General features: G+C 40.8%; 1 protein-coding gene across 1 annotated transcript in view; it reads right to left on the bottom strand.

Annotated features, from left to right (window-relative positions):
- Positions 1-12487, bottom strand: part of FAM91A1 (family with sequence similarity 91 member A1) — a 46227-nt gene continuing 33740 nt past the window's right edge. The window contains exons 20-24 of the mRNA XM_060775848.2: positions 12187-12336; positions 11767-11874; positions 8423-8546; positions 8228-8297; positions 1-5499 (exon numbers count right to left, since the gene is read on the bottom strand). Of these exons, the coding sequence (XP_060631831.2) occupies positions 5296-5499; positions 8228-8297; positions 8423-8546; positions 11767-11874; positions 12187-12336 (656 nt within the window). The 3' untranslated portion in view covers positions 1-5295. The remainder of the gene's footprint in view (positions 5500-8227; positions 8298-8422; positions 8547-11766; positions 11875-12186; positions 12337-12487) is intronic.

Below are 12487 nucleotides of genomic sequence, written 5' to 3'. Positions count from 1 at the left end.
TTCCTGACCAGCAACACAGTTTTATTCTGTAAACATATATGTTACATGTTCCAATAATTTAAGTGAATACCAGGTTTTATACATTTCACTGTATACTATCAACGTCAGACTAGAAACAAAGCAACTGGGTTGCTTTACAGTTGTCAGGCTCCCACATTTTAAAACCTTTTTTCGAAAGATACAAGTGGCATTAGAAACATTGCAGAAAGAAATACAAAGAGAAATAAGAGCACTATTGAAATAATTCAAGTTGCTAGGAAATTAGAAAAGGGGCGAAGGAGAAAATACGTATGAGGAAGGGCCATCCTCTTGAAGAAAACTACCAAATCTTTCAAGCCTAGTCCAGTTCAAATACTATTCCCAAATGCCTTGTTTATTCCCAACGCCAAGCAGCAAAATATATCTCAATTATGATGCAGATGAACTATGAAATGTTAAAGCCTAAAACATGACAAACTTGATTCTTGACAATTAAAAAAATGCTGAGAAGTTTAAAAAAGTATAAAGGAATAAGATTATTTTTTTAAGTTTTTTTTTTTGTTGAATACAGGTTGAATTTCAGTTCACAGTATACTTAAGTAATTTAGATTTCATGTCACAGATGAATTATAGCAGAAGTGGCAGGAAGGATAAGTGATGGTTGGGACGGTAAAGCAACCATTCTTCATGTTCAGTTTTCACAATGGAAGGGATATTTCCAAGAATGAGGCAGAAGTTTAGCTTGGAATGATCTCTGTTCTCCACCTCACCCTCAAAGCACTGTAATTTTGCCAGTATGGGCAAAATTTCTAACTTGGGGGTCACATGTTAGCACTCCCTGCTAAGAGGACTGGCTGGCCGGTGATGGAAAGAAGGAAGGAAAGAGAGAAGGAAGGATGAAAGAGTGGAAGGGAAGAATGGAAGGAGAAAGAAGGAAAGATAAAAGGGTGGAAGGGAAGAATGGGAAGGGAGGGAGGGAGGGAGGGAGGGAGGGAGGGAGGGAAGAGATGGAAGGACAGAAGGGTGGAAGGGAATAGGGGGAGGGAAAAAGAAGGAATGAGGAAAGAGAGATGGAAGGAAAGACAAAAGGGAAGGAAGGAAGGAAGGCAGAAAGGAAGGAAGGAAGAAGGAGGAAGGAGAGAAGGAAGGATGAAAGGGTGGAAGGGAAGGATGGGAGGAAGGAAGGGGAGGAGGAAGGAAAAAGAGAAGAAAGAAAGGGAGGAAGGGTGGGTGGAAAAAAGGAAGGGGAGGAGGAAGGAAAGAGAGAAGTTAGGAAGGACGAAAGAGTGGAAGGGAATGGAGGGAGGGAGGAAGAGGGAGGGAAGGGAGAAGGAAGAAAAGACAAAATGGAAGGAAAGAAGGAAGAAAGGGTGGAAGGGAAGGAAGGATGGAGGGAGGGAGAAAGGGGGAGGTAAGGAAGGAAGAAAGGAAAGAGAGAAGGAAGGAAGGATAGGATGTTGAGAGAATGGAGGGCCTGAGAAAGGGGCCCAAGGGGTTGTACCTGGCCCTGGGTTTGCCCATACTTAGCACAGCCATGAGCATTTTCTGCTCCAGCTTCCACTTTAAGCATGGATTGCAATGGCATTAGCAAGAAGGGCACTGCCATTTGGAGATTTAAACCATCATCTAGATCAGTGGTTCTCAACCTGTGGGTCCCCAGATGTTTTGGCCTTCAACTCCCAGAAATCCTAACAGCTGGTAAACTGGCTGGCATTTCTGGGAGTTGTAGGCCAAAACACTTGGGGAGCCACAGGTTGAGACCCACTGATCTAGATAGAGGATAGTGCATTGCTCCCGTCACTACTTCGACTCATGTTTCAGGGCAACTTGTCAAGGAAAGGAGGGCAAGCTGAGATGGAGCTCTAAAACCTGAATGAAACAGTAAGACGTGTGATTACAGTTGAATCTTGTGGGAATTACATCCTGCCTTTACTGCATATGAGGGATTTTCTGCTGAAATGCTACACAAAGGATACCATTCCATATTTGAGTTTATATAAAAGGGTGAACAAGCCTTTGCAGCTGCATTCCTGCTCCACCATTTAAAACTCTTTAAGAAGAAGGGTGTGGACAATTAATAGATCTTCCAATGTTTTGTTTTTATATTGGAAGAAGTGGCTGGGGTTTACTGGCTGCAAATGATCCTTGGTCTTATACTTCTGATTTAATAAATTACCATTTAGCCGCCACGAGATAAAGAGAAGCAGGTCAGTTCTGTTTTTCAAAAAATCCTCATCGCTTTAGAGTCTTAGACCACCTAAAATAACTATGAATGCAACCAGTCTAAATCCACATCTGACCCTTAGCCTCCCCCTTCTGAGAAATCCCTTTGGTCTCCTGTTCCACCAGGTTGCATTTGCCCTGTCTCTAAATATGTTTTCTGGTGGAAAGCATGCCTAATAGTGCACCTAAAAAGTACCATCCTTCATTTACTTGTTATATGTAAAATCTTTGACCAGCCTCATTGGACACAGTTTATTCTAAGCACAAAAGTGGGGCTGTGCTTACTTTCATGAGAAAGCCACCATTAGTCTGGCTCCAATGTGAGAAAGGGCTAAAGCTTTAGTGTGGAAGTCAAGTTATTTCATCAGGTGGAGTTAAGAGTGGGTTGCTGTGAATTTTCCGGGCTGTATGGCTATGTTCAAGAAGCATTCTCTCCAATGAAGATGCCTGCTATAGATGTGGGTGAAACGTCAGGAGAGAATGCTTCTGAAATATGCCATACAGCTCAGAAAACTCACAGAAACCCAGTGATTGTGACCACGAAAGCCTTCAACAACACAAAGTTAAGAGTCCTGCTCATATTTTAGGGAGAAATGCAAAAAACAAATGGGAAATATGGGTAAAAATGCACGTTGATAAAAGGGAATTATTCTTTTTCTATAGAAATAGAAAAGGAAATAAAATGTGAATGTGAGAGAGAGGGAGAAAAAGTGAATCAATTTCAAATGAAAATAAATATGTACAACAAATCCGTTTTTCCCCCTGACACTCACATACCTGCTATTACTGTATCCTATTATGTTTCTGAGATACTCACAGGGGTCTTGGTCCCCCAAATAGTATTACATCGTGCGGACATGCATCTAAAAGGAGAAAAACACCATCCTGTTCCACCTTTCCCAAAGCCCTGATATCAAACATTTTAGCCCACACTGATTTGACACCAAAGCTTCTACTTCATCACTTTTTACAACTGTGTTGTAACAGCTGTTGAGAAGATCCTGGAAGTGACAGACTGCAGCACATAGTTCATATAAACTATACAAAGCGAACGGTTAAACACTGCATACTTTTCTCCTGCCCTTCTAGGAAGGGAATGTTAATAAAATCTAGAAAAGATGAGAACACCATCATCTTCAATTAACTTGAAGAAAACTCCCTACTTGTCGTAACAACAATCCGCTGGTAAATTCTCCTGTCCTAGTCCACTGAAACAAATAGAAACAACCCAAGATCGGAGCGCCAGCTGCATAGCTGTTGTTATTTTCAGTGTGCAAAGGAAACCCCTTCCCCTATGGATTGTGCTCTAAAGGGTTCAGTTAAATCTCAGCTCCATATATTTCAATTCCTCAGTCAATCTGTCTTTTCCTATACATAAATCTGGCCCTTTTTTGCATGTTGACACTTTCTAATAACTATGTTGGAAATAATAATGAACATGAAACTGCTTCTATGCAAGTCCTATAGCAAGAATGGGCAAACTTTGGCCCTCCAGGTGTTTTGGACTTCAACTCCCACAATTCCTAACAGCCGGTAGGCTGTTAGGAATTGTGGGAGTTGGAGTCCAAAACACCTGGAGGGCCAAAGTTTGCCAATGCCTGCCCTATAGTATGGAACGGATCATGTACAGTACAAGTTATTGTGCAGACAGCAATCTAGTGTCTTCCATAACCAATCCAATTTGGTTTTGCTGTATGGCCATGTTCCAGAAGCATTCTCTCCTGAGGTTTCGCCCACATATGTGGCAGGCATCCTCAGAGGTTGTGAGGTTTGTTGGAAACTAGGCAAGTGGGGTTTATATATCTGTGGAATGTCCAGAGTGGGAGAAAACCACTTGTCTAGTTTCCAACAGAACTTACAACCTCTAAGGATGCCTGTCATAGATGCAGGTGAAACGTCAGGAGAGAATGTTTCTGCAACATAGCCATGCAGCCTGGAAAATTCACAGCAACCAAGTGATTCAGCCATGAAAGCCTTCAACAATCCAGTCCAGTTTGTCCTGCATTTGACTTCTGGAAGCTGTTCACACATCCCCCCCCCCCCCCCCAACAGCCGTGTTATGGGAGCTCTAATATAAATTTGGGGTCATGAACACATGCAGTTTTCAGAAACTGATGCAGCTCTTTGCAGTGGCAAATCAAAACATGAACTCCTCACATGATGATACGTTCATACGACAGGCAGACTATGGACTAGAAACTATTACAAACACATTTTGTAGAGCCTACCCTATTATGAATAGGATGTGTGAGCAGGTTCTCTCTCTCTGTTTGTTTTGGTCAACAAGGTGGCCGGAGCAAAAGGCTCTCAGATTTTAATGTTTAGATGCAACGCAGATGTGCCAACTAGACAACATTGCAGAAACACAGGCATGAAGCAAGGACTCCTATGTTCCGACAGCACCACATTTAGTTTTGCTATTAATACCCATAAGTGAGGTTCCAATGAGCATAAACAAATGACTGTAGTCCATGTTCTATGTTAAGTTTTCCCATGAGGTACTTTCAGTTTGAGATTAAATCCATTTAGAAAATAGTATCAACATATCTATATAAATCTCTCCCAGTCATCCTTCTTAAATAGGAAATAGCTATTACGTATGTCAGTACAACTTCTTCTTTGATACCATATCCAGATTTTTTGTTAGGCTGTTTGAATACCATTTTGTGCCTTTTTAATGTCAAAAACTGTTTAAATGCTACATTACCAAAAAGAAAGCAAGTTTAAGGTCTGCATCAGAGATGTATAAAATTACCTTTATCTGTTGCGGCCGCCTAGAAATCCAATCATCAGAATGCCTACGAAGGGTGTTCCAATTACAAAAGAAAGGACCGATTGTCTTGAGATTAAAAAGAGAGACAGGCTGACAACTAAGAAGCCTCATGTTGCGGGAGGACATGCAGTAAATCAACAGGTAGGACGTGTCTCCCCCAACTTTAGTGCAACACTACACACTTTAATAACACTATCATTGCAGAGGTCATGCTGTGGTAGCATTACACTTCTGAGAAGATTGGCACTGGGAACTTGAGTGCAGTCAGTGACCAGGAGGAAAAAGGCAAGATGTGAACAAGACACAGTGAGCCTTCAAAGCTATTTCAGGTGTTCCGGAGGCATGGACGCGATAAGGACAGAGGAAGGAGAACGTCCGTTCCATTCAGATAATACACCGTCCTTGAACATTAGATTCCTGGCAGGAAGTGGAACGCCTGCGTCGGCAGAAACTGGGTGTGAAAGTATGCTTGTAGTAGAAGAGAAACTGACCTCCGAAAGTAACTCCATGGTTGAAATGCTTTCCTGGGGAAGGAAAAAGGGGGAACCATTTCAACAAAACTACAAGCTAGCTTTGGGTTTCACTCCAGTTCAAAAACTCATCCTCCAGATTAAAGTGTCTTAAGCTTTTTTGACTCACAACCCCTTTACATTTAAGTGAACCCACATATATAATGGATGTAGGGAATGGGGAAGGGGAGAGAAAAACATAAACATGTGAGAGGGAAGGAAGGGAGGGAAGGAGACATGCGCACATGGGCAAGAAAGAAATAAAGACAAGTGTGTGAGGAAGAAAGAGAGAGAAGGGGAAAGCAGAGAGAGGTGGTGCACACGTGTGGGAGAGAAAACAAAACAACTCCAAAATACAGTTATGGTGACCCATTTGGGGTCCCAACCCATAGCTAAAGAAGCTGAGCTGTAGATCAGAGCTTCTTAAACCTTTTCAACTCACAACCCCTTTTAAAATGATAAATGTTTATGCATTAAGCTGCTGGGAGAGATCATCCAGAGTTTTGGAGTTCGATGTCATCTGTACGCAGGTGACATTCAAATCTATTACTCCTTTCTGCCTACTCCTAATGGGGCTGTGCAGGTCCTGAATCAGTGCTTGGCAGCTGTGACGGTCTGTATGAGGGCAAATGAATTGAAACTAAATCCAGACAAGACAGCCCCTTCTCTCCTGACGTTCAGAAAAAAACTTAAGACATGGGTATGGGACCAAGCTTTTGACAGCTAATTTGGAACAGTGCACAGTGATTATGAATCAAAGTGATTTACAAATGGCCCTGGATTATGATTTGGATGGTGTGATTTTAATTGATGTTTAATAATTGATTTTTTATTTGCTTGATTTTTAATTGTAATTGTTTATTTTAATAATATGGCATCAAATCAGTGCCTGTTGTAAGGCCACCCTGAGTCCCCTTCGGGGTGAGAAGTGTGGGGTATACATATGGTAAATAAGTACCCGGTGGTGCAATGGGTTAAACCCTTGTGCCGACAGGATTGCTGACTGACAGGTCAGTGGTTCGAATCCAGAGAGAGTGGGTTGAGCTCCTGTCTGTTAGCTCCAGTTTGCCATGCAGGGACATGAGAGAAGCCTCACACAAGGATGGTAAAACATCAAACATCTGGGTATTTCCTGGGCAACATCCTTGCAGACAGCCAATTCTCTTGCACCAGAAATGACTTGTAGTTTCTCAAGTCACTCCTGACACGAAAATAATTAATTAAATAAATAAATAAATAATGTGACCCCAAGTATATAAAGGATGGAAAGAATGGGAAAGGGGAAGACACATACACATGCACACATGAAAGAGAAAGAGAGAGAAAGAGGGAAAAGCAGAAAGAGATGTGTGCGCAAGAGAGAAGGAAAAGCACAGAGGCACATGATTATTCCATTTGGGATCCCAACCCAATACTTTAAGAAGCTTTACTCTAGGGAGGGTAACACAGGCATGGGCCAACTTTGGCCCTCCAGGTGTTTTGGACTTCAACTCCCACAATTCCCAACAGCCTACTGGGCTAGCACATCTGATAATAAAATTGTAACTGAAAGTAGTCAAAACTGCTCAGGTCATCTAAGTAATTTTGTCGCACAAAAATATTTGGAGAGGATAAGCTCCAACTTGAAACATTCAATAAAAATGATAAGTCTTAAGCCTCTCTTTTATTGACTCACATCCATCCCTTGAATGGCAAAAGGATCAAGCACTTCTTCTATGCTCTCCCTACTCTAAACCCTCCTGTCAGGTGCACAGCACACAAAGGGATAGTCTGTTCTTGTAAGCCGCTCTGAGCCCCAGGGGAGTGGCGGCATATAAGTTCAAATAATAAATAATAAAAAAATAAAATAGTGACACTTGGCACCATCTTTAAGGCCATCTGATCTGACAATAGGCCTTTCAATAGTCCAGAACTCAACAGATGGCTGAACTATATGCCCAACTGTGATGTCAGAATGGGTGAGTCAGTGCCCCGGACAGAAATGAGGCAGACAGTCAAAGCTGAAGAATATAGGAAAGAATAAAACTAAAGAAGGTGTTACGGCTAGAAAGGGTTTCAACAATACCAATGGGACTGATTGACCTTTCAGATAAGGACTTCAGATTCTGAAAAAGTGACATTTTGGACTACGATTTCCAGAACTCCCTTGACATGTATAAAACCCAATGTGGCTAGGGGATTCTGGAAATTTCCAAACTCTGCTTATACGAAACTCTCGTATACAAAAATATACAAACTCTCGTATCACCAAAAATATACATTTAGGAAGTCATGAACAATCTCAAAGTACTGTATGGAGAATCGGAATAAAGAATCACACACTTTTCACTCAGGTCGCATTCAGCAAGCATCATTTAGCATTGTAGGAGACTTACAAAGAACTTCGAGAAAAGGAAGTTTATATTGGGTTCTTGTGGGTTTTCTCGGGCTACAGGGCCATGTTCTAGAGGCATTTCTCCTGACGTTTCGCCTGCATCTATGGCAAGCATCCTCAGAGGTAGTGAGGACCTCACTACCTCTGAGGATGCTTGCCATAGATGCAGGCGAAACGTCAGGAGAAATGCCACTAGAACATGGCCCTGTAGCCCGAGAAAACCCACAAGAACCTAGTGATTCCAGCCATGAAAGCCTTCGACAATACGAAGTTTATATTTCTATGTTGAAACAAAGTTACACCCAAAAGAAACTTCTAAGTAAATATTAATGCAAATAATGTGTTATGTGATTATATATTTATATTTACCTGGAATGAATGAACAAAGCTAAGGACCTGTAGAGAAAGTTTTCTACTGGAATGTAACAGTTTTTGTAGGCTGTCAAAAGAGGAAGCAAAAATGAAAATGATATATACATGGTTTATGTGACCAAAGTAAGTTTCTTCATTTTGTTTTCTCTACCAATGATCTACTAGCAGACATTACAATAAAACAAATCTCACCTCTCTCTGCTACACAGCCCATGGCTTGCAATTTTTCGGCAAACCTTCCGATTTAGGTCAGAGCTGAAAAGTGGAATTCCGAAGCACAATTCCAGGGGAACCCATTCCAGTTCTGTTGTGGGAACTGTTAAGAGAAGAGGCGAGGTGGAACTGACATTATGGATTTTTCAAGAGTTGGATATCTACACTAGCCTGTTTCGTTCTGGACTATAAAATTCACCATCCCAAATAATATGTCCAGTAGTCACAGATGTCGATTATAATCTAAAACATCTAGAACAGTGGTTCTGAGTCTTTTTTTGACCAGGGACCACTTTCACCAGGGACATTAGTACCAAAAGAGTTACCAATCAATTTTTGGTCAACTTTAGATTCAATTTGGTTATTTGGGGTGCCAATTCAGAAAACTGCATTGGATAGACCACATCAGCTCTAGTTTCTGCCACACCAGCCTTATGGTTGCCTTCAAAAGGCTTTGAATCCATGGACAGAGAATCCTTGGGTGCAGAGATCTAACTACTTTTTCTTTTTACATAATGGTCGGTGCTCTTTAGTTTTTCTCAGTTTGGGTACCCAGATGTTATTGAACAACCACCATGGGACTGGGGATGATGGGAATTGTAACCCAACAACATTTGTGGCTCTAAGGTCGGGGAAAAGTTAAAGGATATTTTGAAGCCAGACATCATATTCACAAACCTTGTATCTAAATCCAAACCCTACTATCCTGCCAAAATGGATCAAACTGCAGCCTTTCAGATGTAACTGTATCACAACTCACATCAGCTCTAGTCATGATGTCTCATGTTGAGGAATAAAGGAGTTGTAATCTAGCATCTGGAAGGCCACAAAAATAATTATTATTGTGATTTATATTCCACTTTTTCTCTCTAACAAAGAAACTCAAAGCAGCTCGCAGCAAACCCAATATAATACCATTAAAATCTAAAATTATGGCAGCCACTTGATTGACTCTGTAACACAGCAACTGAGGTCTGGGCCACTGTGCAAAATGGAGTAATGACTAGAAGGTGTAGGAAATGAACATACAGCTGTACTAATTCAGGATACATCTTTAAATAGTAAGATAGCAAACAAAGGACTGCTGCCCATGGCAGTTGTGTAATATGAGTCCCTCCTCTCACTTTCCAACTGCTCCAGTATTTCCAACCCATTCAATATAAAATAAAAAGAACACCAGGCCTATAACAATGCTTCATTGTTTTGTCCATCGCCAATAAAGAACTGTCATTGTATGAGAAAAAAGTAAAGCCTTTAAAAAAGTTGTGGTTTCTTTTCTTTCTTTTTTTATAATGCTGTCTATAAATGAAAAGTAGGTTATCTAATCAAGTATTACCAGTGAGGACAAGTGATTTTAATAGGCCCACAGAACTATAAACACACATGGAGAGAATACTAGAGTAGCCTGTAAAAGAAAAGAAAAAAACCAAGCTAAAAGTATGTTTCCATGCTGTGTGATTTCAAGCAGAGAAAACTTTGCCAGGACTTAGCTTAGCAATATATTCATTTCCTGTAACTAGTAGTTTTGGCCTTGTGCATCCTTTTAGTATGAGGTATCACCCCCCCCCCCACTTTTTTTTCATCCCCAAACTTTAACCATCAAGTCTATGTATGCATAAGGGTTTGGTTTATATGTTCACTAAGTGTGGACTACCTATGTAGCTAAAAAGTGTCAAACTTGAGAACCATGGGCAGAATCAGGTCCACCATGTCATTTTATATGGCCCTCCAAATGCTGAACTACAACTCCTTTGTTCCTCATCATGACTGGAGCTAATGGCAGCTGTGGTACAGTCACATCTGGAAGGCTGCTGTTTGTTCTGTATAGTCAGGAGAGTGGGGTTTGAATTCAGAGACAAGGCTTGCGGATATGATGTCTGATGTTAAAATGTCATTTAACCTTTAGCCAATCTTGGACCCGCAAGTGCTATTGGGACTGCAATTCCCATTATCCCCAGTCTGCAGGGTGGATAATCAAAAGTGATGGTGTCATATTAATATAATGTGCAGATTTGATAAATGTGGATTTAACATGATGCATGGTTTGAATGGAATTGTATGAAAGGGGGCTCGCTGGGCTGAAGATACCATCCTAAGGAATAAGGCCTGGCAAATAGCTACAATTTATGGACTGTAATTAAAAGTTGCTGATGAGAACTGTGACAAATGATTAAATGTTGATAAATTGCTGACAATGAACTCTTGGTAGAAAAATAAGTTGTTTACATTGCCAAAGACAATGGTTCTTTTACGTTAAGGAAATGTTTACAGGATTCCTTATGTTAAGAAGGAAGTCAATACAAGGCTGCTTGCGTTATCAATACCAATCAAGAAGAGTCAACATCTGCCAGGAAACTGAGATGGAATCAACATGTTTCAGGATGGAAGACGTCTATCATTCATTTGTAACTTTGGGCCAACATCAGCGAAATATTGCTATATGAGACCTTATACAATCCAAAAAATTGTGGAAGACCAGAGGAGTCTGGTCCACCCAATATGCTCTGCTCTATTGGGAAGCAGAGAGATAGTGTACCTTGGGAGTAACAGATCTGCAATGGAACGCAGTCTGGTCACTTGCCTCCTTTTCTCAAGGGAAGAGAAATGTGTGTGCTTTGGAGTCATGATATGTTGCAGGGAGTCAGTTTCTGCTGTAGAGGAAACAGAGATCTGATCCCTATTTCCTCTAGGAAAAGGATGTATTTTGGTATTTTTGAAGCATTTTGGCATTATGAGATTTTTTTTATGCATTGGTTGATTTGTAAGGAAGCAGCCTGACCTATGAGATGTTCTTCATGGAGAAAGAATGGTGAAATGGTGATGTATACATGGTGATGGATGAATGTTTATGTGAAGGTGAATATTGAGTAAAAATGTAATTCCCCTTTGTTTGTTTGTTAGCAAATGTAACTGTAGGTTGTTTGTGAATCCAATGTAGTTACATAGAATCTGTATGTCTGTATGTCTAATTGCTGTTCTGTAAAAGTTCTGATCCCCTTTCTCTTACTGAAAAAATGCAATAAAAGAGAACATATGCTTTCAAGTTATTGAAAAGTTATTCATAACAATGGGAGTTGTCATTCAATAACATCTGGGGACCCAAAGTGGGTAAAATCGAAAGAGCACCGGCCACTATGTAAAAATAATTATAGTTGGCCCTCTGTATCCACAGATTCTCTGTCCATGGATTCACTGCCCTTTGAAGGCAATCATAAGGCCCCCGATGTAGCCCAAAGATAAAGCTTCTGTAAAATCAAACAGACAATAGTGAAGACAATTCTTCTGCCCCAATAATAAGATGCAGGCTATTTTTAAAAGATTACCTTCTGGACTTGGTTTAGCCACATTGTCAATGGGTGGCTCTTCAATGACCATTTCGAATGATTCTGTGCTTCCATTTACATCTGAGCCCAGGGCCAGCTCTGGCTCACCTTAAAGGAAATTCATATTCACAAATTATAGCAGCTGTGATTGCGTAGCCATTATTTTATCTTCAGCATACTCCCCAATTACCTTGGCTTCTCCATAAACAATTCCTTCTCTTCATAGCGATACTGAGATATTTCTATGCACAAGAGACTCCCCTCCCACAAAGTACTATGGGAAAACACTGAAATTGCAAGGCTCTTGGGATTTTGCCTTCTCTTTACATGCATCACAGGTTCCTTTATTCCTGCTGTCTTTTACTCTTCTCAAATGCCAGAAATCCCTAGTCAGGCCACCCAAATTCATCACTGACTCACCTTTTCCATCAGAAGCATCACTCGGCTTTCTGTTTATTTGGTGACTGAAAGGGTTCAACATGGTGACGTAGCCGCAGAAGTGCTGCAAATCCATTTTTTCCCTTAGTATCTTCAGTGCTTTATGAACACCCATGTTGAGACGAGAAAAATCTAGGCACAACCACAAAGAATGAAACATCAAAATACAGTACTGATACCATAAAACACTCAACGGCAAAACTAAACATTAAAGATTGTTGCTTTATATTAGGTCAAGAACACTTCCATGCAATCCAAGTCCTATCACATGCACAAAGGAGGA

The sequence above is a fragment of the Anolis sagrei genome, chromosome 4 (genome assembly GCF_037176765.1).
Source record: "Anolis sagrei isolate rAnoSag1 chromosome 4, rAnoSag1.mat, whole genome shotgun sequence".
NCBI lineage: Eukaryota > Metazoa > Chordata > Lepidosauria > Squamata > Dactyloidae > Anolis > Anolis sagrei.
The sequence above is the reverse complement of the archived record's forward strand: the minus strand, read 5'-3'. Positions and strand labels throughout refer to the sequence as shown.